The sequence below is a fragment of the Rousettus aegyptiacus genome, unplaced genomic scaffold (genome assembly GCF_014176215.1).
Source record: "Rousettus aegyptiacus isolate mRouAeg1 unplaced genomic scaffold, mRouAeg1.p scaffold_m13_p_8, whole genome shotgun sequence".
Classification (NCBI taxonomy): Eukaryota; Metazoa; Chordata; class Mammalia; order Chiroptera; family Pteropodidae; genus Rousettus; species Rousettus aegyptiacus.
In genome coordinates this window covers 44910229-44936877 of record NW_023416311.1, presented here as the reverse complement: position 1 = coordinate 44936877, position 26649 = coordinate 44910229, and the positions used below count along the sequence as shown (strand labels likewise).

At 40.9% G+C, this 26649-nt stretch overlaps 2 protein-coding genes across 3 annotated transcripts in view; one reads left to right on the top strand and one right to left on the bottom strand.

Annotated features, from left to right (window-relative positions):
• The window catches only part of PJA2 (praja ring finger ubiquitin ligase 2), a 284158-nt gene extending 277283 nt beyond the window's left edge, over nucleotides 1-6875 (bottom strand). For both annotated transcript variants that reach the window (XM_016137236.2, XM_016137237.2), the window contains exon 1: nucleotides 6451-6875. The gene's annotated coding sequence lies outside the window, so the exon portion shown is untranslated. The remainder of the gene's footprint in view (nucleotides 1-6450) is intronic.
• Nucleotides 6876-7498: 623 nt separating this feature from the next.
• Nucleotides 7499-26649, top strand: part of MAN2A1 (mannosidase alpha class 2A member 1) — a 147246-nt gene continuing 128095 nt past the window's right edge. The window contains exon 1 of the mRNA XM_036225366.1: nucleotides 7499-8126. Coding sequence (XP_036081259.1) covers nucleotides 7992-8126 — 135 coding nt within the window. The 5' untranslated portion in view covers nucleotides 7499-7991. The remainder of the gene's footprint in view (nucleotides 8127-26649) is intronic.

The following is a 26649-nucleotide window of genomic DNA, read 5'->3' as shown; positions in this document are numbered from 1 at the left end:
TCAGCATTTGAGAAGCTCAGACAGACTTAGAGTAGCAGCTGAAAGAGGAAGCAATAAATGTTACAGTTATCAAGTATAACCTGAGGCTCTTATATAGACACAGATCCTCTCATAACCAGAGGCATGGAGCAAGACCTCATGCCTTCCAGGAACCTCGCCCCTGGCTCTTTTCCTGTTCAAGATTACAATGAGTACTTATTTTAACAAACTGCAAAAATGTATTTATGTGGGTAGAGAAAAGGGTAGAATAAAATATTCTCCCAACCCTGAACACTCCGTACATGGTCATTGCCCGCGCATTCACTTTCCTTGGGCTCTCTAGCCATAGATCAAGGCCAGGGAGAGAAAACTATAGACTTGTTGCATGACAAATCAATGGTATCCAGCTATCCATGTGGAATCCATTATCCATTTCCCAGAATGGCTATTTCAAATGTTCTCTACCCTATTCACCCCTTCATGAAGACCATCTTCCCCTTTTGCAGAGAAAAGGAAAGTATCTGGGAAATGCTTTCCTAACATGTCATTTGTTGCCTCTTGTAAATCTACAGCAATGCTGAAAAATAGCTATTACTATCCCAATGTGGCATATTGGAAAATGGAGTTTTTCAGATATAACTTTCCCAAAGTCACAAAAGTTGTGTGTCCTGAAGGAATCGGATTGAGACCTTATATGGGCTTTACCCTCAAGTAGCTTCTAGATATTGGAAAATAAAACTTCTCTATATTTTTCAGGAATATAGGAACCTCTAGCCTCCTAAGCCACAGAAATATATGCACAATAGAGAATGTTAGCTTCTGCTTTTCCGAGATACATTTTCTCATACCATAGGATTAGATCTGAATTTGTTTGTTTCCCTGATGACAGAGCTAATTACTCTGCTCTAAGGGGAGAATAAAACTTATCTTCCTCAAAGCAAAAGGTGTACCCTGGGACAGGCACCTAGGTTAGTTCTGAAGGTGCTGGGGAAACTGGAGTGCTATCTTTCTAGATATTTAAATTTGAGCTAAGAATGAGGCCTTGGAACTTGGGGACATCTGGAGTAAGGAGGAGACCCTTTTAGGAGAGAAGGGGAAAACTACCTCCTTCACGTTTATAAGCAGAGAAAAATCATTTTTCTTTGTTTCTTGTCTATAAAGTTATCTGGCCACTCATACAGAAATTTCACATTGCCTAGGGGTAAGGCCTGAGGTGATATAGTGATGGGGATTAATAGCTCTGGTGGAGAGAATTACTCTGAAAGAGAGAGGGAATGGGGAGCATGAAGTTCTTATTTACTGTGAAGTAAAAAGAAATCGGCTTCTGATCCAGAATGCCTCATGTGTTCATTCAGGATAAAATGAAATAAAGGTGAATATTAAAAATTCAACACTAAACATTTGAGAGAAGTGATAACAAATATTTCCAGACCATGAGATAAACAGTTTGAATATTTGAAGAGCTATAATGTCTGAGCTTCACTGTGTAGAAAGGGTCGGAGTTTGCTGGTAGACAAGGCAGCTGGAGAAGAGTCCAAATCTAAATAATAATACTAAGGATCTGTTCAAGTTTTTATAAAATTGTCCTTTTCTTCAAGGTACTTTACTTCCATATGTCACAAAATTGTCATATTATATTAATTTTATTAGAATAAGACACTTTACCGTCATATTCTAGAAAATAGTTCTAATAACTGTACAAACTGACAATGTCAGCAATACAGATGGCATCTCTTAGAGATGTCCAACGTGCATTCTGTACAACCATACATAGTGGCCCTGTTTGCTTGACTCATTAAGGAGAAAGCAATTGTTCAGCATGACTAGAGAGAAGATTATTATCTGAAAGAGTGTTAGGAGAAAATGCTGAACAAAAAGGCAGAGGTCAGAACTTGAAAGAACTTAGGGTTCATACTAATGTGAATAGAATCAAACCTGAAGGCGGTTGGAAACTGCTGATGGATTTTAAGCAAGAAAGTGTGATTGACATTTAAAACATGGAGTATGGGGAAAGTGGTGACAATAGGGCAGAATTAGTCAGGAGACCTGAGGAGACAGACCAGATGGTAATGGGAGTTGGAAACGATATGGAGGAGGCTGACTTCTTTGGTCTCAGAGGGAAGGAGGCATTCTTCCTTTCTAGACTGATTCTCTCCACCAGACCCATCACTGAATCTCCTCTACCACCCTGATCTTTCATTTAACTTCTTTTTCTCATATCTTCCATCTCTCTCCCCATTTGCTCTATCCCTGCAGCCTTTCGTTGCCCCAATATGTCAAAGTCTTGCTTCTGTTCACCCCTACTTTTTTGCATAAGTATTTCCCCCTGAGTTAGAATGGTTTTGCTCACCCTTCAGATGAGAAAAGTCCTACCTCTCTGAGTAATAAGTAGTTGAGCAGCCCCTAAGCAGCAACGTGGTGGCTAACATAGCCACAAGGATCACTACTGAGCTGCTAGGTTAGCTTGCCACACTTCTAGAGATTCAGCCAGGAAGATGACCATAGGCTCAACTCAATTCAGATAATTTGTTACTTATACAGCAAAGACAATACCAGCATGGTGTTGCCTCCCATCTTTAGTCCTATAGAATGACACTAACTGGAGGGACCTGATGACAGAGACAGAAGTAATGGGTTGATCTGCTAGAGAGGCCATCTAAACCATAGCCAGGCAGTTCTAGACTTACACAAAAGCTGTGGCTGCCATTGAAGAAAGTTGCAGTAAGGTGGAAAGTCCTGTGCTCAACTGAAACTAGGGAGATGGGTAAGAAATGGTTTTATGGCAGCCTTCTGCAAGACTCCTCTTGACAGTTTCTCACGAGAAACATCTCTCCTTGGTTAAGGAGGAATTTCAGGGCATTCCAACAAGACTCTGGTTAGACTTGTCTGTCTGGCCTATGTGAAGACATGTATGGTCACGTGGTGGCAGAGCTGTCTCCCAATAACTACTCCCTGACTTTTCATGTAGTCAAATAAGAATTATTTTCGGGAGTTTGGCTCACCCATTAGATTGCTTAATCAACTGTACTGATTAATTGTAGGGGCTTGGGCCAAATCTTTTCTATTTGTCTTAGGTCACATAAAATGAGAGTGACCATGACTATGACTCCTAGCAGGATGATCAGGCCAACTTGAAGGATAAATTGCGAAAAGGCCCCCCATCCAGAGCTATGCAGTGTCTCAGGTACTGCTGAGACTGACCTTAGCGAGACAGACTACTTTCTCTTTAGGGTAAGAAATGGATTGCTCCATCTATCCTGATTCATTAGTCCAAACACAGCAACAGGTCTTGGTATTTAAATATATTCTATGTTGACTGGACAGCAAGAAGCCTGGGCAATGTGATTGTCTAGAATCACTTGCATTATAGAATTTAGACAAGTTTATGTTTGTTAGGTCTAAATATAAAAAGTAGTACACTATTGGGGGCATAAACTATATTAGAAGTATAAATATCATTTATTATACAACAAGGATCAGCCAATTTTTTGCCCCTTGTGATAAACAAACTCCTTGATTGGAGCTAAAAAAATTCCTGCAAAGTAGGCCGGGGTGCTTTGGAGGAAACAATCTGTCCATCAGAGCCAACCAGCTTAGCCCTTATAGTACAGGTGAACTACATTCTGCTAATAGATTTGTAGTGACTTCAACAACAGCATTTTGCTGACATGGGGGGTCAAGGTTTGATTCCTCAGTGTTCAAAGGAACAGCTGTTAAGTTTTTGTCAATGGGGTCAGGAGGGAGTGAAAGATGCAGCAATCAATTAAATTCAGAGCAGTACTTATGGTCTAGAGAGAGCATATAAGAAAATTTGTTTTTTTTTGTTTTTGTTTTTGTTTTTTTCTTAGATGGTAAATAGAGAGCACAAGAGACTGACAATAATATTAGGCTAGGCGGAACCATATCAATGTCTGTCATCTCAGGTAGAGGTCATCCACCTGAAAGGTCAACAGCCCTTAGTTTAAAATCTAAAGACTGAGGCTCTAAGTCCTGCAATCTAAGGATCTAGGATCTAACTTAAGAATGGGTAGTTACCAAAGCATTCTGAGTTGACATGCCAGGCCAAGTGCCCTCAAGGTAAAAGTCGAGAGAAGTTAGTGATTCTTCCCCCAAATCTTGACTTCCCAGAGTTTAGGGTGTTCTTTTCCTACTATCTGGATTGTTGCTGTCCTTTCATAGCCTCATGATCGGTATGACCAGTCTCTGCAGCAATCACTCCACTCTTTTTTCCCATCCTCATATCTAACCCACACTATGTGCTTGGATTCATCTCTCAGTGGCTTTTTCCTGTATAGTTGGTCCTATCCTTGAACTTACCCCACCCTTGAAGTACAGGCCTTGCTAGGACCACTTTAGAGTTGTCACCTCATATTTGGCCTCTAGTTCAAATACATCTTACTAAGGCATCTAAAATATTTGCTACTACCTGCTCATCAGTTTCGATCAGCATAATGTTTTCATTATGAGCAACCAAAATGAACTAGTGGAATATCAAGATGATCAACATCTCTGTAGACTACATTAAGAAGAATCGATATACCATTGAGGATGTAATGTGAAGGTATACTGTTGCCCCCATTAGGTAAAAGCCAGCTGCTTCTGGTGGTTTTTATAAATCAGTATAGCGAAGACAGCATTAGCCAAGTCAATAGCTGTTTACCAGGTGCTGTGTTGATTTGTTTCAGTAAAAATACTGCATCTGAAACAGTAGCCACAATTGAAATTACCTCCTATGTTTAAGTTTATAACAGTCCATAGTTATTCTCCAAGATTCATATGAGTTCTGCACTGGCCAATCCAGTGAGTTAAGTGGGCATATGACTTAACTGCTTCTTTCAAGTCTTTTATGGTAGCACTAGTTGCTTCTGGTTTACTATTTTGTAAGGGAGTGAAAGTTCCAGGAACTTCCCACTTAGATCTTTGTACTGTAATGGGCCTTGAACCCTGGAAAGGAAGCCAATGTGTAGTTAGTGTCAGTTTTAGGACTGAGAAAATAATCACACAATGGGTATGTGGATCAACTGAACAAACAGAACCATTTGTGAGTTGGACATGAGCAAAGACTTCCTCTGTCTACTGACCAGGGTAAACTCCAACTTTCTTGGAGAGTCACAATGGCATTTTGTGTCCCTAGGAATTAGCATCGGTTCAGAGCCAGTGTCCGGTAAACTTTAAAAGATTTGCGTATTTCCTTGTCTCCAATGCACCATCACTCTAGTAAATGGCCACATATCTTTCCGGGGAAGATTCGAGGGAACATTTACAATGTGTACTGGTGGCAGTGACGTAAGGTCCTTCCTAAAGGGGACCCAGACCCTCCTTCTATCAAGGGATTCAGAGTCTGTGAATTCATTTAGGTCTGAAAACTGAGCAAGAGGCTTTAATTATCCACTATGGTGACTCATGTCAAGTTTTAGTCACTTGGTTTAGACCTTTTCCTGCTATAAATATGAAGCAGTACTCTATTAGTATTATGCTACCTATCTCTTTTGTTTCTAGGCCATCCACATGGACCAAGGCAGTCTGATTGTCTGTACACACCTGCTGCCCTTAAAGGCAGATGTACCCACATCATCTCTGGTGATTAAATGCTGCTTGGACTCTGCTATTCGGGATTCTGTCATCCCCACTGAAATCAAGGAGCCCATCTCAATAATGGTATTCTCTACGGTCACACATGGCCTACAGAGGGGAACATCTCATTAATGTATTTCTCAGTTCTTCAGTGAAGGGAGTGTCTTCTGCACCTTTGCATGGAGTATAGTTGGGTGATGGGTTTGCAGGTTTCATATAATAAGTCCAAAACCTTTGGATTCTCTGTTCCACATCATATAAGGGAAGCTCTGGCATCTTAACCTCACAAATTGTAGGCCACCACTAAGTCCAACCAAATAAGCTGGAGAATACAGGTAAAACTTAATAAAAATAAAATGCTTAATAAAAATAATTATTAACTGCAATAGGGGATTAAAGTAATGAGAGATTCACCAGTGAGAACAGAATCCTAGAGAATACAGAAATAGCAGCTATAAGGGGCTGGGAAATAGAGTTCTCAAAGAAGAGGTTCCCCTAGCCCCTTCCAGGGCTAAGATTCAGTCCTTATTGAAGAGGGAACAGCCTGGTTCATTGAATGGCAGAGAAGTCATTGTGATGTCACACCTTCATAACTCATTGGAAATCTGCCTCTGGAACTCGCTTCAAAATTGGTCTCTACATGCCTGGAAAGCCATTTATAGGGTAGTGTCCCACTTTACGCCTTCCACTACAAAACCTAGAAGTGAGGACGGGAGAAAAAAACTGCTGGCCGCCAAGCACTACAGGAACTTGGCACTGGAGACACCCAGGTATGTTACAAGAGCTTGCCTACCAATAAAACAAAACCAAGAAGAAACCTCCTTTTCCCCCCTGTAATGTCCCTTCAGCTCCATCTACTGACAAAGCTTCAGCCCCTGCTGGCAAAGGAAAACTTACTTTAAAAGGCCCAGATCCATTTTCACAGCGCAGTCAAAAAAGGGTGAATTTTCAGCTGCGAGATAATAAGTCAATAGCAGGCATAAGAATCACTTCTCAAGGTTTCCCTCATAGATTTGGCGGCCAGATGTAGATGTCTACACCTGCCTGGAGAGTATTTTTGCAGACTCCTTTCCCTCGGGTTTCACCAAGAGGTCACCAAAAGCGACGGAGGAAAAGATGAATATGGACAGAATTCGTCTCCCCCTTCTCCTTTCTCTTCCTACGGCTCCTCCCGGAGTTCCCGTCTAAGGCGCGCGAGGCCCGAGTCCTCAAGGACAGGAAGCCTGGACAGCGGAATGGAAGTGGGTAGAAAGCGCAGCCTCCGTGGAACGTGGGCTGCGGGCCGCCCCCCAGGTCAGAACAGCAGCCCGAGGTCTTCCCACGGCCAGGGTGCAGGGAGGCGGAGGCGGGCGGGCGCGCGCTGTGACTGGGCGCCGGGGGGGCCGCCCCGTCATCCCGACGAGTCGGGAAGGGGCGGGGCCAGCGGGCTGCTGGGCTCCGGGGCTGCGGGCGCCGAATGACCCAGTGGCTGCCGCGCCGCGGCTGTTTCCTCCTGCTAGTGGCGGGCGGTTAGGAACGCCGAGTGGCGCTGGAGAACCGGCGCTTCCTTCGTGGCTGCCGCCGCCATCTCCGCGTTAGCGGGGCGGGAAGGCGGGAGGGAGGGGACTTGCGGCTGCAGCTGGAGCGGGCTCCTCTCCGGGGACGGTCCTCTCCTTGCTCTCCTTTTCCTCCTCCGCGCGCCGTCGCCGCCTGCCCCCGGCACCCTCCCTGCGCAGCGCGGCTCGGGGAGGGGAGAGGGAGGAGCGGCAGGGGGCGGCAGAGGCCGGCGGGGGGCCGCGAGTCCCGAGGCAACTCCTGCCCGATCCGCGCGTCTCCGCGCCCAGGGCGCTTCCCGGCCCTGCCTGGGCGGCGGCAGCGGCGGCAGCAGGAAGGGGCTCAGGCCGGGGAGGCGGGGGCCGCGCGGCGCGGGCGGGGCCGGCAGTCCCGGCGCTAACTTGTGGGGCCCGGCTCCTCCCGACCTGGTTCTTTCCTCTAGGCTCCTGGGACCCAGCTTCGCGCCGCCGGCCCCCGAGCCAACGAACCCGCACCCCCTGGGTGCAGAGGACCCGCGTGCCCTTGTCGAGAAAACTTTTCCTGCGGACTCGGGTTGGGGCGGCGGTGGCAGGAAGTCAGGGCAGCGACCTCTCGTCTGCCTGCGGCGCTCGCCCCGCGGGGTACCAGCGCTAAGCTCGAGACCAAGTTTTCGGGAGCCCCTTCCGGGCTGCAGGCTGGGCTCGCCTCGGGAGGAACGCCCGGCCCCAGGGAGAGCGGCGGGCCAGGGCGAAGGCCGAGGGCGCGTGGCGGTGTCGGGAGACTAGGTGCGGAGCGCGGCCGGGACCCTCGCCCGCAGCCGAAAGCACGAAGGACACGAGCTGGGAGCCACCGGCGGCCGCCTCCGGGAGTCCAGGGTCTGCCTCCTCCGGGTGATCACTGTCCTGGCCCCGAGTCTATCGAGGAAAATGAAGTTAAGTCGCCAGTTCACCGTGTTCGGCAGCGCGATCTTTTGCGTGGTGATCTTTTCGCTCTACCTGATGCTGGACCGGGGTCACTTAGACTACCCCAGGAGCCCGCGCCGCGAGGGCTCCTTTCCCCAGGTAAGCACCAGGGGCGCGGAGCTCCGAGAGGGCAGGCGTGGGGACCCATAGTTACTCGCTCTACCTCGACCTCTCTCTCCTTCCGAGACTCCGCACCGGGACAAGAAGAGCCCGAATTGGGGGAGAATCCGAGCCCCTTCCCGCCGGGTTTTGCAGCGTTGGGACGGCGGTGACCGCGACCCGGGAGCCTTCTCTTTCCGGGCGCCCCAGTTAACAAAGTGCCGGGCGGCATGCGGTGACGGGATCGCGTTCGGGGGAAGTGGCTATGTTCCCGCAGTCGCACCCGGGCCTGTTAGGGTGCCCTCGGGCACCTGCTGGCCGGCGAACGGGCGCGGCGTGAGGCGCTCCCTGGCCTGATCAGCGCCTGGTTACCGCTTTTGGGTAACCCCTCGCCCCACACAGGATTAAGCTGCACAGATCCCCTGCGCGCACCCAGTCGTGAAAATGGATCACACAGACCCCATTGGGACGGTGTTTTTACCGTGCTGTCTGTTAAGAAATAAACAAAAGTTTATTTCGTGTTGCAGACCTTAGGTTTTAGTGTCGTCATTTTTCAGCTATTACATCGGGTTTGTTTGGAGCAGACGTTGTAGCCTAGTGGGGAAGCGCGTGTCATACTCCAGCCGGAAGCTGTGGGGCGCTCAGCCCTGTGTCCAGTGTTGCAATTGTAAAACGAGTTAGGAAAACGACCCATCTTCAGTGTTTTATATGAAGTTACTAAAAATAAGCGAACGGAGACAACCGATTCTATTTAGAAGGATAACCGCGCCGCGTGTATTTCAGTTTCTAGATTTTTTTTTTTTTTGCTAGTGACCAGTATACTTAAGAAATTTTAATGAAACAAGTTGTGTAGTGTCCCCCTGTAATGAATGAACCTGCAGAACTCAAAACCCTCACAAGCTGATCTTAACAACTGCTTAACTCAGGGATGGAGAAACATAAGACGTGAACAAGTTGACGTTTTAATTTTTTTGTCTCTGACATTTTCAATGACCAAAGAGCATCCTAGCCGTTATTGTGATATGCTAGGGCAAAAGGCTTGAATTTTTAAAAATTAAACTACCGACTTTACCTGCATTGTTATGAAAGTGAAAAAGATCCCTTTGTGAATGCTGTCATCAATACAGAACACTCAAAATATTTTGCAGGAGAGAGGTATTGAAAATCTTGTTGTAAACAGATATATCAAAAGTTTTAAAAAGCTCTGCTTCTCCTAAGTAGTGTGATAGGGTAAATATACTGAGATAAGCACTGCGGGCTATCTTTGAATCTTGACTTTAGAGTTTGTCCAGTGCTTTTTGATAAAATTAGATAAAAGAGTAAAACCTGTGAAGCAAGAGCAAAAGGAGTTCTAATCCTTGTTTAATATGCTCTTTAATAATGCTCCCCCACCTCACATAACCCTATTTTTAGAATTTATTCATTATAGGGAAAAGCAAAAGAACTGATATATTTTACTTAAGTGTTTAATAATGTCCTTTGGCTTTAGTTTGATCACTTAGAAATGATTTATGGAAACATCTGGGGCAGGGGTTCTCTCACAACCTTGACATTTTACTGTCTCTAAAGAACTGAGTGACTCATTCAGTTACTAGGAAATCTTAGACAAAGTTAATTCTAGTATTTTAATATCCAGTCCTAGTCTTGTCAAGGGCCTGAAGTTCTGCTTAGAGCTTAATACTTTTGATGGAAAGTGACAGTGGATCCTGGAAGAGAAGGCCCTGTGTGTGTTCTGTTTTGTGTGCAAGAGGAGGAGAGGGTTTGGTACGTGGAGCCTTTTATACTTAAGGATGTCTTTCTCAGATTTTCAGTACTGGATTTTCAGTGCAAAAAGGCACCTTTTGCTGATTGAGTTTTGAAGATCCAGTGAATCCCCAAGCAGGTGGACAGGATAAACATGCTGTAAGCCCAACTCATGTGTCTGACATCAGCCTATGTGTCTTCCATGATAAACATGATTCCCACAACCATTATCCAGTAGGTAAGGACACTGAGGCACAGAGAGGTGAACTACCCCAAAATCACACAGCTAAAAGCTTAAATAGGTGATCTTTGGAGGATAGGCTCTCAGCTGCTAGCTGTCCTGCCTCTTAGTAATTCTTTGCCTACTGTTAGACCCCAGTCTGCTTATGGAAAGATCTGATGCAGAAGCTAGAGCATGTTACTCTGTGGCTCCTTAGCTTATGACTTTTTTTTTTTTTTGAAAGGAACATTTTATATGAAGCCCTAATGAATATGCTCCTTTTTTCTGAAACATTTAATGCTTGAGATTTATATCTCTCCCAGAATGTTTTGTAGCTCACTTCAGAGCTAAACAGTATAATGAAAACCATTATGTAGCACAGCATTCAGCATTTGAGTTATTATTTTTTTCACTACTTCTCTTATGTAAACCTTAATTGGATGAGAACACTAAATGTAATACAACTAAGTTACAATGTATTATATTTCTTTGTTGAGTTTGGGTACTGAATTCCGTAGTCTAATTAGGGCCAAGCTAGTCAGTCACTAGATACAATTGTTGATGTCTAATAGACTGATTAGCTAGAAAGAGATTGATTTCCTCTGACGTATCCATTTTAGTTTCTTTCAGTTAATATGGAACCTTCAGAATGATCTGTAGTCCATCTGGTAAGCAAGATATGTTTTAAAACCATCCTAGATTGAGAGCAACCAATTTGCTGTTATTCTGGCTTTCACTATTTCCTCCCTCCCACAATGCTGTGTTTTCCACCACTTGGCCAGACTCAGGGTGCTGAGTGGGCCCAACTCAGGGTGCTCTAGTTTCTCCCACCCTGGAGCAGCTTCCTGCAGCTAAGATAGTCTTTGGAAGGCTTGCCCTGTCCTGGGAGAAATTCCTTTGAGATCTGGAGTCAGCAGTTGGCCTTCACTGTTTTAGCTTAAGTTGTATATTTTAGGGTTAATAAATCTCAGCTAGAAAAATTAATAAAATTTTTTCATTAATTTTACTTAAAAATCCATTCTGAGAGAGTCTGGCCAGGACCTAATGCCCTAAAGATGCTTTGAGGTAATGTAAGGATTTTCACAGTTGGAAAAGAGAAACACTGTTACAGTCTTCCTGAAATTCTGTATCACTTCTAAAAAGCAGATTTCACAAGTTGCTTACTATCAGTAGTGTGCATGATATGTCTTATGTTTGGATCTGGAGAATTAAATTAATGAGTAGGTTTTATATAACAAATGCTCAATCTTTAAATAACTAGTGTAGCATACGACCATAGGGATTAATATTAACCCTTGGGACTGATAGAAAATGTGAAAATGAAGTGCAGATTTTATCTTTGTGCCCAGATAACATTTATCAAGTAAGAAAGCGAGAATGTAATTACCTAAGTATTTGATTGAAAGACATTGGATGGTGGGGACGTTCATGTCTTTTTGTTTTTTTAAACTTTTACTGTGAAAATATAACACACATATAAAAATATACCTAAATGGATTATATCTCGAGTACCTATTTAAAGGTCCAACATAGTTGATATTTAATGAAAGTCGTCCTCAATCCCCCAATTGTTTTTTATCTTGCTTTCAGAAATCTGTGAACCTTAATGATACATTGAAAAATATGATCTCCCTTGGTTCTCCATACTCCAGTGCACTCTGTTTATAAACTACAGCACTTGTTACTGGGATTTGTGCAGGTGTATATTTGGGAGTTTGTTTCATTTCTTTTGGTATAATGTTAGAGATCTGTGACTTTTGGGAAGTAATAGAACTTTGACAGTAGTGGCAAGCAAGCATTCAGGAGAAATGCTTGCAACATGAAAACCTCTGGAAAGGCTGAGTTCTTCCATCCATTCCTGAGTCCACTAGTCTTATAGGACTCCTGCCCAACGTGCTTCATAACTCAAGCTTCCTGCATATACACCAACTGAGGCAGACACCTGTGACTGCATCTGGTCTAAAGGCTCAAGTTTATTATTTTTTCAGTGGAATTGAATGTGTTCCCAGATCAGCACTGCTCTCAGGGCCTAAACAAATATGTTTGTTTGGGAGATGTTGCAATCCCATTTATTTATGGAAGATTTTCTCTGTTACCTATTAATTAGCAATAAGGGATATCTAGGCTGTGGGTAGGCAAAGCATTGCCTAAAATTATCACTTTTATTATTATTATTATTTTTACTTTGAGTCAGCTATTACTTTTTGTAATAGCTGTTAAAACTTTCGACACTCTTACATGTCGAGATTTTCCTAGGAGTAGTTCAGTAGCTGCTGCTGATCCAGTGCTTACTTATTAGCTTCTTTGAGTCCAACAGTCTGAGTTTTCCCTTGTTCTTCCCTCACTTCCATACAGATCTTTAAAAAAATGGGAGGCTATTCAACAGCTGGGATATGATTTCTGGTTGCTGGACTGTAAAGTCATTGTGATTTGGCCCCTTCTGTCTTGATGGTCAAGTTCTTGGCAGCATCAGCTTTTACAGTATACGTAGAACTAAGAAGAGGAGGAGGAACTCTAAAGGAGTAAATTTTGCTTCTTTTCATAGTTGCAATTAGTAGGTTGATCAGGAGAGGAAGTAGACTATTTTAACTAAACCGAGTTTCCTTTTCAGTTACAGATTTCAAGCTAAACTGCTAATTTTAAGGTTGAAACCGTGCTTAGGTACAAACAAGTGTGGGAGTTGATTGTACTGAAATGGAGTTAAGACCTAGTGCTTGGGTATTGCTAAATTCGCCTTGGGATAGGGAGGAAGTAAATCATTTGATTTGAATAAACTCAGTCTCTTGAGATCATAACTAGCTTTTCTGTGAGATGGTACACTTAAGGTAATGTTCTTTGCACTTTTATGCAGACAAGTGCATAGTGGGTGTCTAGTAAATATTTCATGTTGTATTTGAAAATCTAACATACTATTTTCTAAAGAAAAGATAAACCTGAAGCACTTTAGTTTATAACTGTACATACTCTACCTTTGGCTGCCTAATGCCTCGTTGCTATTGACAGTTTGGGCTGGATAATTCTTTCGAGTTAGGGGCTGGCTATCCTATGCATTGTAGGATGTTTACCAGCATCCCTGATGTCTACTCAGAATATGTCAGAAACACCTTTTTCCCTTCCTTCCTCCATTGTAGCAACCAAAAGTATCTGCACCTTGCTAAATGTTCTCAGGGGGGAAAAAAATCAACCCTCATGAGAACCAGTTTGGCTGCAGTGACAGGAAAGGCCTATTTCGTACCCCTATGTGCTTTGTTAGCATTTTGCATTTTAGCAAGGAGTGATCAAAGGGCTTAATTCTAACACTCAAAAGGATAACTAACATTTTTTTGATGATTGAAATATATCCTTTCTGTGGGTGCCTAAAATTCACTTACATTTTTAGGATTCTAAATTGCAATATGTTATAGTAAATACAAAGGTAGATCATGTTTATATGCAAGTTTTAAAAAAATGGAAGATTATTATAATGAAAATTCTTTAAGATCGAATATATTTATTCTGAGAAAAGCATTATGGTCAGGTGATAGTAAATAGATCATCTTTTACTTTCTGAAAGCTGAATTAGAGGTTGGCAGTAGTCCAGGTATATTCCTTTTGCCTTTTAGCACAGGAAGATAAGATATATTGATTAGTAACAAGGTAGTATGAAAGTCATATGCAAAAATAATTTGAGAAGTCTGGAATTTTCTCAGGCAAGCTATTTCCTTTCTTCAATATATCACTTTGTTTTATTTCTGTTAATTCTGGTTATTGCATTTTGTATCCCTTCTTGAAATAAGAAAAATCAGAGATAGAAACTGGGAAATAAATTGCGTGGAGACTTTTCTCCTGTTCATTTCATGTTGTTCAAAGTGGCCTTTTTAAAGAAAGGAGGGTGGAGGCAGGGGTAGGAAAAAAATGGCATTCTTTAGCAAATATCCTTCCTTCCCTTTTGCCTTCAAGGCCTCTGGTCTTGAACTTTGTCTAAGTCAGCTAACTGTGCCAAATATAACGTGCCACCTGTTTTTGTAGGGCTACAGATAAGGATGGTTTTTATGTTTTTAATTAAATATTTCGTGGCATTACCACACTCATTCCTCTATAAATTGTGCTGTAAGGGCAGAAGTATATAGATTGTGACAGAAACTGGCCCACAAAAAAAAAAAAAAAAAAAAAAAAAAAAAAGGCCAAAATGTTTACTATCTGGCCTTTACAGGAAAAATTTTCCAATTCCTGGTTTAAACTATGTCTCTTTTAACATTGGAGGCATATAATGTGGTTAGAGCTGTTGAAGCAGAGTAGGTTAATTAAAAACAAACAAAATTTTCATAAACTGGTTATTATATTATCATTAGTCAAATTTGGTTTGTATTTTGAGAGTGCGGTTTAAGACTAGTTTTATCTTCATGTTTCTGAGATTTCCAGGTATCTTTGGGGAATTTTCATGCTGGCACATGGACATGTTTGACATGTTTAATTTGTTTCCTTTCTATTACCTGAAGGTTTCTCACTACACAACTGCTGTGGGACACAGGGTTGTAGGGCATGAACTATGCAAGATCGATCCATAGCCTCAAGATCGAAAATCGTGACTTTATAGTATTTGCATTTGCTGTCATCCACAGATGGGCTGAATTCTGAGTCTAATCTCACTGTTTGGATTAGTTAGTAAACTGTAGAGAGAGAACCAGGTCTAGGTATCTTCTTTATAAACCATAAATCTTGACCAGAACTTGGCAGTCCTCTCTGGAACCTGAGGGCTACTCTGCTTGGAGGCAGGGGCATTGAACTGCTATCCTACTTATCAAAGAGTAATTAATTCCTGCTAACTTTGATCCTTCTTCATGCTTCTTAAAGATTATGTGTGACTTTCTTACTTCCTTGTGATACGGGCCACCATCCCCTTTTGTGTCCTGAGATTTTACTGCTATCATCAAATTGCCATAGAGTTAGTCTGAAAAAGATGGGTGTAATTCATCTCATTGAGCAGTGCTGCAATTTTTGAGGGTTTTAAAAAAATTTTTTCATTTTTAAATGTATACATTTGTGCATTTTTTACATGTACATGGATTTCTCACACTGGCTTCCTGTGTGGATAGGTGCCTTTGGAAATCCAGAGAAATTAAATGCTTTTTCCAATGGCAGAGCAGGTTCCAAATGTGACCCGATTCTATTAGTGAACCTCAGTGTTCTGAATCTGGACTCTAGAGAGCCAGGGAATTTGCCAGTAGTTTTTCTTTTAATCTCCAGGATTGTGAGTGTTTAGTTTTGTGATGGGAAATTTCCTCTTTGGGTCGAGGCCGTACCTTGGGGCTGAATGTGTCCTTTGCAGCAGTTCTCCTACATTCCTTCATACTATAGAGATAGAGGAATGTGGAATTTATGGGTTTTATCCTTTGCGGTAGCATTTTTTTTCAACTTCTGGAACATTAGAGGATGGAAGCCTGAGAGTATGAATCATTTTCAGAATTATTTTCTACACAGGAAAGCCCTGCATTTGACTTTTAGAATCTAGTGAGGTAGTCATTCTTTTAGTAGTTAATAGCACCCCAGAAAAGGAATATGATGAAAAAAAAAATCAGACATAGAATTTTAGAATAGGGAGCGTTCTTCCTGGTCAGATAATTCAGTCGTTGGGGTTTTTCAGATAAAGACACTGAGACACATGAACTGGACTTCAGAAATTTGTCCCAGATCTCATAACCAGTCATAGCATATCTGGGATACATCCTGGCCTATAATTCAGTGGCCCTTCTGTTGTACTCTACCCAGCATACATTTGAGAACTTACTATGTCTTATGCACTATGTAGATGATGATTGATATGCTATAAATGTCACTTCCTGTGACAAGGCTTCTTGGTTATTTGAGGAAAAACAATTGCCATTTGTGAAATAATTAGAGATAGTGTCATTTAATGATTCACTAAAAAATTTAAAGAAGTTAGACTAGTGCCTGGCATATAGTAAAGGCTCAATAAATGCTAATTACTACCAGTAAACAGATATTTATGGACAGGTGTTTACCAGGCACTGTTGTAGGTTCTGGTGATGCAGGAGCTAAAAATAAAACAAGAGTCCTTGATCTTAATTCATATTCTTGGTATAAGGGCAAAGGGAATTCAGAAACAGAACTAAGTTCTAATAATGGCCTAGGTTAAGCTGACCGAATCTTTGGTGTTTGTAAAGAATAGTTGAGAAAACAGAGTAGGTAGTTTGGGATCAGATTATGAATTGCCCTGAGAACCAGTCCAAGGAGTTATGTATTAGATAGTAGTAAACTATTTGAAATTACTGATTATACCAGAAAGCTTCTTGAGGAAAGCAGTATTGGAGAATTAATTTCATAGAAAATTTTAGACCTGGAAGAGAGCTAAGGGAATATTCAATCTAGATTATTCTGGTAGCAGTATGTAGGAAGACTCAGAAGCAGACAGGAGCAGAGAATCTGTTTGAGGTAATATAGACATAAGACAGTAAATCCCTTTACCAGTACTGAATTGGCTAGAATCAAGAGGAAGAGGGAATATGTGGAGCCATTTTGTAAAAAGAAGCATCAGGGCTTTCTAACAGATTTGATAAAAGGTAATGATGGTTGGTTTGAGTTAAAAATATTTCTCCCACCTTTTTCCTTTGAGGTGTTTAGAGACTGCTTTTACTGTTGGCAGAAGGGGATAGTTTGAAAGATAAGCTGGTTTAGAAGCCAAGTTAAGTTTCATTTATGATGACGTGGACATTAATGGAAATAGCCTAGTGGGCTGGAGTGCCGGACTGAGAGATCAGGGAAGGGAGATGAGTTGCAGTAGTCATCAGTATAGTCGAGAATGAATGAGCTCACTTGGGACTATGCTTTGTGAGAAGAGAATGGAGAGCCAAGTACATTTCTTACAGCCAAAAGCTATGCTTCTTATATTAAGATTATTGTGTAGCAGATGTTAATAAAATGAAGCAGCTTGTATTCAAATTGTCAGAAACCAGCTCATTGATCAGCATACCTAAGATAAGACTATCATAAGAAAGAATTTTAAAGAAGCATTTCAATAGGAAACTAAAAAGACCTTTCTCATCTTTGGTCTACTCTGTGGGGCTAAATTATTTTTTTCTAGACTGTAAGAACAGAAAATAAATTATTCTGTGTGTGTGTGTGTGTGTGTGTGTGTGTGTGTGTCTTTGTGTGAGAGAGTGAGTGTGTGTGTGTGTGTGTGTGTGTGTGTGTGTGTGTGTTGGAGAAGAATAGAAATTTATTAAAGATCAAAAGGCAACACCCCAAATAGAGTCCTCAGAGTTCAAGGTTGTTCTGAAGATCAGACAGATTTCAGAGAATACCCACCAGCTGCCTCTTGTTTATGATAAAAAGCCTCTCAGCTTTGATTGATTGGTGACCTACCCACACACTGAAGAAGTAAGAACTGTTTCTGTCCCAAGGCCACCTCTTGAAAATTTGTAGGGCCAAACAAGGACAACACTGGAGATGCAAGATATTTCTTGTGACTTTTAGGGAAAAGATCAAACCAATAATTGTTTTAAAAAGAAAGAAAAAGATTTGAGAAGAACTCAAGAAATTGGTATCTTTAACTCATCTTCGATGGTGATGGTATATTTAGAAATTTGCTATTATTATAATATTTTACATTGTGCCTTACTTTTGCATTTGTTGCATTTGTGGTATTTACTAAGTAAATCGTACCTTGCCCTTGAAGATCAGTTGCTTCAAATGGATTTTTATGAAGAAAGTAGGGAAGGATTTGTAAAACTATAGAATCTTTGGTGTTTGTAAAGAATAGTTAGGAAATTCAGAATTTAAAATCATTCAGTGAGGCTTCCCTAAATACTAGTCTCATGTCAGTAAAGAATAGAAGGGGCTTATTGAGGAAATGATTAACATAAATAAGGCAGAAATCTGGCTGATTATCTACTTAAAACAACCCTGTTTTTAGAGTCTCCCCGAAACTATTTCTGTATGACAAACCACCTTATACATGTCGATTGCATTTAACAGCAGGTCCCAAAATACAATATATGCCACTCATGCATGGGGAATGAGTTTAGGTGGCATGAGTGGATAGTACCTAATAACCCTTATACACAAAGGCAGGCACATCTCAAAAGATATAAGACAGAACACCAACGAAGACCAGCAGTTACTGGCCAAATGACATAGGACAGCATGACTCTGGTTCCCTGGAAATTATTACAGCCTAAAAATGCATCCCATGAATTTCCATGTGTGTTCTTGGGTGTCGATACACTGTTGTCATATTATCTCAGTGTGCTGTGTATAAGAATAGAAAGATAGTAAAACTACATTTTAGAAGGAAAAATTAGTGTGGGTTTAAAAATATTTTTTTTTTCAAAAAATATAAAGAAATGTTCCACAGAACAATTTTGGAAGTGCTGAATTAAAGAAAAATATTTTGAGTCAACAATTCACTTAGCACCACTTAATGCAGTTATTAAATGTATTCGAAAGTATGAAACTGCAAACATTTTGCCCTATATACAAACCCCACTTCTAATATTGTTTTTGAAAACATACCTGTTTTGCAGAATCTCCTTTTATATAGTAGCTTGGTGCCTGAAATATTGCCTCAGCAGGAGGTGGTTTCTGTGCAGCTGCATTGAGCTGGTGTGTGTGGGGGCCATATGGTTCCAATCTAAATGTACATCTGGAAACTCATAGGGTGGAAATAGAGCTGTGTCCTGGAGAGCCTGGAGAAAGCTCCAGCAACTGGAGTTGTAATCATACTTTTTGGAGGTGGTAAGAGGGTGGAGATTACAAAGATGGGAAAATCAAGTGTGGCCTGTTATTCTAGGTTAGGGCTGGGATCCTCTATAGTGATTCTGGCAGACGGACAGTGGTATTTACCCAGGTATAGTCACGAGTGCTTTGCGTGCCCTACCAGAATAAAGGACAGTGAGCTTTGAGTCCCAGCTCTTCCCTTTACAGTCACTTGACATCTGAGTAGCCTCCGTTACCGTCATACCTAGGCAGGTGTGAGATTGTGAATAACAATAGGCCAGGGCAAAGAGTACATTGCTCTTGTGTTTTGGCAAGGTATTATGTAATTAAGTATGCTTTGTGCTTACATGGTGAGGGCTTTTCTTTCTTTGAATGAACGCCTGGCAGCACAAGGAAGGTACATTGGAAGAGATTCAGGCATGATAAGCCCTGGGTCTGGAAAATACCATTAAAAGGTCATTTGTAACTGATTTGTGGCTTGTAGATGGAGAAGTAGAGTTACTGATATAACTGTGGCCACAGCCCCAGTTCACATGCATTTTGGCCCCAACACTACACTTCTTAAGCGGTGGAGCAGTCACTTGAGGGGTTGCTTGTCATTCTGTGAAACCAAAATGCTTTCCTGTTAAGTGCCGAAGATCTGACTGAATAGCAGGATTTTTCTGTATATAGTTGAATAGCGTCTAACTGACTGGGAACTACTGCAATAATGGTGACACTCCTGCTGGAAATACAGACTTTCTTTTACCAAGTCATAGTTCCTATATTTAGCTTTAATGCAGTAGTTCTTAACTGCAGATGTAGGAGAATTGCCTGGTGAGCCTTTTACAATTATGAAAAGCAGCTCTGTGCACTCTCTCTCTAGGTAATCCCATTCGTTCCCACTGCTTTAAATTTATATTTATACTGGCCATTCAAATTTATATATTCTCCTGACTTCCTGACTTGCATGTCTACCGGATACTGCTGCTGGGCTATCTGATAGTTCCAGAACAGAATCTTTGCCCCTCACTCTGCTGCTTTTCCACCATTCCCTTTTTCCTTAAAATGCTACCTATCACCTTCCCAGTTGCCTCAGCAGAAAAAGAGGCTATTTTTCTTTATTTCCTGCCCCTTACTTTCCTAGTTCATCATATGCTTTCATATTCCTCCACCTACACTGCCCTGGCCGAAGCCACCATGTGTTTACCTGGCCAGTTGCAGTAACCTCCTATTTTACTTGCCCCACTGTAGCTCCAGAATAGCTTTAAAAGACTTTATTCATTAGCCCTCAAACTGTCCAGGATGAAGATGTTGATGTTTCTTTCCCTGAAAAAACATTTTTAACCATAAAGTCTTTTTCTGCTTCCTTTATTCTAAGGTAGCTGTATAGACTTGTTAGACCAAAGGGCATATGTGACCGAAAGATGCCCTGGGGAAACAGCTTATAAAGTCACAATGGTCCCATCCTGCACTCCATTGCATGGGCTGTCAGCAACTCAGGCGCTCAGCTTTTCACTTCTGATGGGGACATGGGCAGCTTTCTTTACCAGGGACTGCAAATATAAGGATACTTTCTAAGCTTTACTTATATGGAGTCAACTCTTTGCCTGGTGTATTAATTTCCTATTGCTGCTGTAACCGTAACAAATTTAGTGGCTTAACAAAAGAAAAATACATTATCTTAGAGTTGTGGAGGTCAGGAGTCTTAAATGGGTCTTCCTGGAATAAAATCAAAATATTGGCAGCGCTGCCTCCTTTGGAGGCTTTAGGGAAAAATCCATTTTCTTGCCTTTTCCATCTTCTAGAAGCTGTCTGCCTTGGTTCAAGGCCACCTTCCAGCATGGCATGGCTCTGACCTCCTCTTCTGTCTTCATATCTCCTCTGCCTCTCATTCTTTTCCCTTATAAGGTCCCATGTAATTACATTGGACCTACCTGAATATTCTAGGACAGTTGTCTCATCTCAAAATCCTAAAGTTAATCACATCAGCAAAGTGCCTTTTGCTATGTAAGGTAAGATATTTCACCCTAGGTATCAGGGATTAGGGCACATGCAGCATTGTGGGGGACATGATTCTGCCTACTACAGTAGACCCTTCATATTACTGGGCTTTGCGTCTGTGGATTTACCCAGTGGCAGATTGAAATCAATATTTTTGATCCACGTCTGAGAATTTACCAGGGTGGAGCACCAATTTAAGTTATACAAGAATTTTCGACTGCACAGGTGTGGGCACCCCTAATCCTCACATTGTTCAAGGGTCAACTGTACTAATTTAACACATATAGGCACCCAATATGGGTTAGGTGTTATCCACATTTTACAGATGAGGAAACTGGGGACACAGAGAAGTTATATATATAATTTGCCATTAGTAGTGGAGTCATTATTCACATTTGGCTTGTGTTTGTTTTTTATTTTATTTTGCTTTCCAGCTTTATTGAGATATATTTGACATATAACATTATATACATTGAGTATATACAGTGTGTTGATTTGATTCACTTACACGTTACAGAATGATTAATTATTGTGACATAATTAACATATAACATCATTTTAGGGTGTACAGTTCGTTGATTTGATATATTTACGTGTTATGGAATGATTGCCATCACAGTGTTAGCTGGCACTTCCATCGTGTCACATATTTACCATTTCTTTTTGTGTGTGTGTGTGTGGTGAGAACATTTAAGATTTACTCTCTTAGCAACTTTCAAGAAAATAATACTAACTGTAACCATCATACTATACATTAGACCCCCATGACTTACTCACCTTGTAACTGGAAGTTTTTACTCTTTGATGAATATCTCCCCATTTCTCCCTCCTCTCAGCCCCTAGTGACTACCATTCTCTTCTGTTTCTGAGGTCAGCTTTTTAAGGTTCCCCATATAAGTGATATCATACATCAGCGGTGTTTTTCTCTCTCACTTATCGCATTTAATGCCCTCAGTGCCCATCTATGTTGTTAGAAATGGTGATTTCCTTTTTTTTTTTTTTTTAATTTATGGTTGCATAGTATCCTATTGAATGTGTACTAATACACATACATGTGTATGTATCTCTCTCACAGGTTGCTTTGATGGCTATTTGGAATAATGCGATAACTATGGGAGTGCAGATACCTCTTTGAGATGCTGTTTTCATTTCCTTTGGATATATAATAAGTGGGATTGCTGTATCATATGGTAGTTCTATTTTTAAGTTTTTGAGGAAATTCCATACTGTTTTCCATTGAGACTATACCAATTTACAATCCCACCAGCAGTGCACAAGGGTTCCTTTTTCTCCACATCCTTGTTATTTCTTGCCTTTTTAATTACAGCCATTCCAACAGATGTGATATGATATCTTATCGTGGTTTTGATATGCATTTTCTTGATGATTAGTGATGTCTGTCACCTTTTCATGTACCTGTTGGCCATCATATCTCTTTGGAAAAGTATCTGTTCATTTCCTTTGCTCATTTTAATTGGATTATTCTTTGCTATTGAGTTGTTTGAGTTCTTTATATATTTTAGATATTAACCCCTTCTGAGATAAGGCTGGTTGTTTACCCCACTCTTCTTTCCAAGCAAGAGAAGCTCTTTTTAGCTGGGGAGTTCCCGTTTAGTGTTAATTAGTATTGGCTTGGGAAATGGGATGATGCAGATAAAATGAAGCCGTCATCTTTTCTGTGTGTGGTTACTGTCAGATTTTTTTGTTTAACTGTGTTGCTGAAGTTTTTAAAATAGACTCCAGAGATCTCCCAGAGCTGTTTTGTTCATAGGTAGCTAATTGTTTATTTTTGTGGGAGGACAGAGGCTGGTGTCTCCTATGCTGCCATTTTGGTGATGTCACTCTCTTGGCTGGGGCCCCTCCTGAGATTTCAGGGTGCATCCCTGGGGTTTATAGTTTTGAGCAGCCTTTCAGATGATTCTGATGGTTACCGTTATAGCCTGTTCACCCAACCACACTTGCTATGTGGTGGGCACGGCACATTCAGTGATAGAATCTTAAGTCCAGAAAAATCTTGCTATGATGGAGTGATGTGCTGAATCTAACAAAATTAGACTTGAATTGGGTAAAAAAAGTACAAATGAAAAGTGGTAAAGATCTGGAGTTTCCAATTGATGGGATTCATTTAGTGATGAATGTGGGAAAGCAGTACATGAATAAAATAGATAAAAATGCTGTGAAAGAAACAAAAAATAAGTTAACATATAGTATAACATGAGAGGCCTATTTTAGATAGGATGGCTGGGGAAAGCTATGCAGTAAGTATATTTAAGGTGAGAGTCTAAACATTGTATAGAGAACATATACCAAGATCTTGAGATAGGATGAGAGAAGCTAGTTTAGAACTGAGATAAGATCAGTGTGAAGCTAAGATAGGGGGAGGGAGAGAAGAGTGGAGAGGTAGATATGCAAATCTTTACTGATTGTGGTGTAAGGTATTTTAAGTGCAGTGAGGAACTGGCACTGGACTGTAAAAAAGGTATTACATTTGAGTAGGGCATGGTTAAGGGATATGGATGTGGCAGTCAGTTAAGAGGCTGCTGTACTAGGCTGGGAGAGATCATTGGTGGCTTGCACCAGTGTGGTAGCAGTTGAAAGGAGAACAGTAGACTGATTCCATAAGTATTTTGGAGGTATAATGAAAAGAGTGTATTGAAAGGTTGGAGGGCCCTGTGAGCAGGGTGAGGAAGGAGGAAGAGTCATCTATGCCATCAAGATTTTGGGAGTGACCAACAAGGTGGAGATTGAAGCTACTTACTGAAGACTTGAGGACTGTAGAAGGCTTTTGGGGGAAGGTATCTTTTGGGCTTAAGTTTGAAACTCAGGGTGAGAAGTCAGGCAGTCATTTGGCTGTATGGGTCTTTTATTCAGAGAAGAGGCTTGAAATGAAGATATTAATATGGGGGGCATCAGTACAAAGAAAAAAAATGAAATTTAAACCATGGAATGGATGAAAAGAGCTAACTTTGAGGGCCTCCATCATTTAGATATTGAAGAGAGAGAAGGAGATTGATAAGCAGTTGGCAGATGGAAAACCAAGAACACGCGCTAGGAGTGATTGAAGAAAATGTTTCTGGGAGGAGTGCCAGATGCTCCTTAAAGTGGTGAATAAGGTAGGGACAGTTTGCTCATCAGGTCTGGCAGCATGGAAGCTTTGGGGTATTTTCCAAGGGGAGTTTTGGTGGAGTGGTAGGCAGATGAGCCCATGGGAGTTGGTAAGGAAGGGGAATAATGAGTGTAGACTGTTGATAATCCTTTTATGTCCATGAAGAGGGTGCAGCCCTGAAAGGAATATGGAGCTAAGGGAACCACCAGAGTTTTATTTATTTATTTATTTATTTATTTATTTATTTATTTATTAAAGATAAGATGTTAAGTTGAAGCGTAAGAAACTGGTGACATTTGACTGCTTTTTGACTTACGAGAAAGGCAATTTCATATAGTTTGACCTAATCGAACATGTTATATTATATTACTGAGAACGAGCTGCCTTTAAAAGGGGAGTTTCAGGAAGCAGTGTTGAGAGTTTAACCACAAGAATATAGCCTTTGAGCAGTTGAGAGAGATGGGGTTGGAGCTCACCAGCTGTGTTGGCCTTTGAAGTGAGGGAAGGGGAAAGCACACATTTTTTTTTTTTCAATTGTAACAGGAAGGAAGAAGGTGTGCAGATTCAGCATGCTTCAGTGATCACGGCGATGCTAGTCTCAACGACTAGTGTCTCACCTGTAGCAAATAATTACATGATAAGTTTTCAGATTTAGCTGTAGATGCACATTGATTTTGTTCATAGGGCTGAGTGGGTACTGATCCCATTTTGCCTTAGAGCAAGCAGGCTCTGAATTTTCTCTATTAAAAATCTTTGATATCAGTGATTTTTCACTGTTCTCCTCTTTCACCAAAAGCAGAGTATATCAACTATCATGACCTCCTTCTCCACTCCTCAGCAGCACAACACCGAGGTCTCCTTGTAGAACTGATTAGCAAATCAAAGAATAAAGTGGTTTTCTCATGTGATTTTCTTGCCTACAGAAAATTGTCTTTTTAAATATTGCTATCAGTATTCTTTGACTTGTCAGCTTAATTGAAACATTATCTATGATTTCTGTTACTTTAATGTAGACTACGAGTGCATCCTTTTAAGGTCATACCACTCTTCTCTGTCGTGTGTACAGAATTTGCTTATGAGGTGTGTGTATTTCAAAAATTTCAGCTGTTTGGAGGGAGACTTTATTCTACCGTATAATATAGTTTCAAAAATAATTTTCATTAGACCATTATGCTGACATATCTCTAGGCCACAATTTTCTCAATGGACTTAATTCAGTATAGAATTCTAGGTACTGATCATTAATTGTATCTTTAAAGCAACAGTGAGATTGAAATCATCTTTAGTGCCCGCAGGATCCTTTTTCATGAAACATCCATCTCTTGTAATGTTTATTTTGAATAATATTCTCCTCATGGGTTATGGGACATAGTTAAGACAATTCCAGAAGGAGCCTTCTTCTTTCTCAGTGTGTGTTTACAGAGCTATAGGCAGCTTTTCCCTGTGCATAGCTCCAAAACGATCTTTTCCTGAAAGTAAAGGAAGATCTAGAGAAATTCAGCACCTATGTATTAATTTATGCACTATGTGACATCATTAAAAGCTTGAGGATGATAGTACTTATTAATTTTTTTTAGCTTTCCAGCACATCTTTTTATTTTCATTGGAATTAATGTCTTCTTTCCCCTTAACTTAAAATATATATATATTTTATGTGTATATATATATATATTTTATGTATATATATATATATAAACTGTAATTGACAAATAACATTTTATTAGTTTTGGATGTACAATATAGTGATTCAACATTTATAGACCTTATGAATTGATCAGCACAATAAGTCTAAAAAACATTTGTTACCATACATAGTTATTATAGTATTATTGGATGGTATTTAGAATAAGCTAAGGTTTTATTTTTTGGAGGTGTGTAGCTTTACTACAGGCAAGATGAGTCAACATGTTCTAATTCTGCTTGGAATCAGAGGAACTTGATTTACTGTTGTCACCTGCTGTGGTAGAAATTGCAAGCATCACTGAAGCCGACATGTATCTTCAGTATTGGAAATATTCAACAGAATTCATCAGAAATGATTTCAAAAACCTACAGTCTACGGTGTTGTGATAAATGACTGAAGAAAAGTTTTCCCCTTATTTCAGACAGTCTTTGATAGCATGTCTGTTTAGGAAAATATATACAGATTAATCAACAGTGTACCTGGCTCTCAAATATTTTTAGCTTCTTTGAATGAACTTTGAGTCATGTCAGACTTCCCCTCGGCCTTTCCACTCAGAACCACTCAACCAACATCCATGTGTGCTTATTGGAATTGGCACGGTTTGACTAGCTTCTTTTTGGACCCTAAACCTAGTGTTGTACTGATCCATCAAGTTCCTTTGCTTTGCCATTTCTAGTCATGAACTGGATCCACATTCTCTCTTTTACTCTTCCTGAGGGGAAACAAGGCTTGTCTTCCAGGAAGAGTTCTGTGCTAAAACCTTGCGCTTCCTACTTCTGTATACACCGATGCACAGGCTTCAGAGTTCTACCGTGTGGGAATTTGCCACCCCACCTAGAGGTGACAGTTACCCTAAAAGCCTGCAGTTTTGAGGTATAGGGGGCTATTTCTGTTTCTAATAAGTAGAGAGGCCTGTGAAAGCATCTTTGAGATCTGAGGAGGTATATAGCCATCTTGTGCTCCTTGTCTCCGGAATGTCAGAGCTTTGGATATTCATCCTATGTCATCTCTCCCACCACCTCCCAAGAAAATTTGCTGCTGATTTGCTTTAATTTTGGCTGTGTTTTTACTT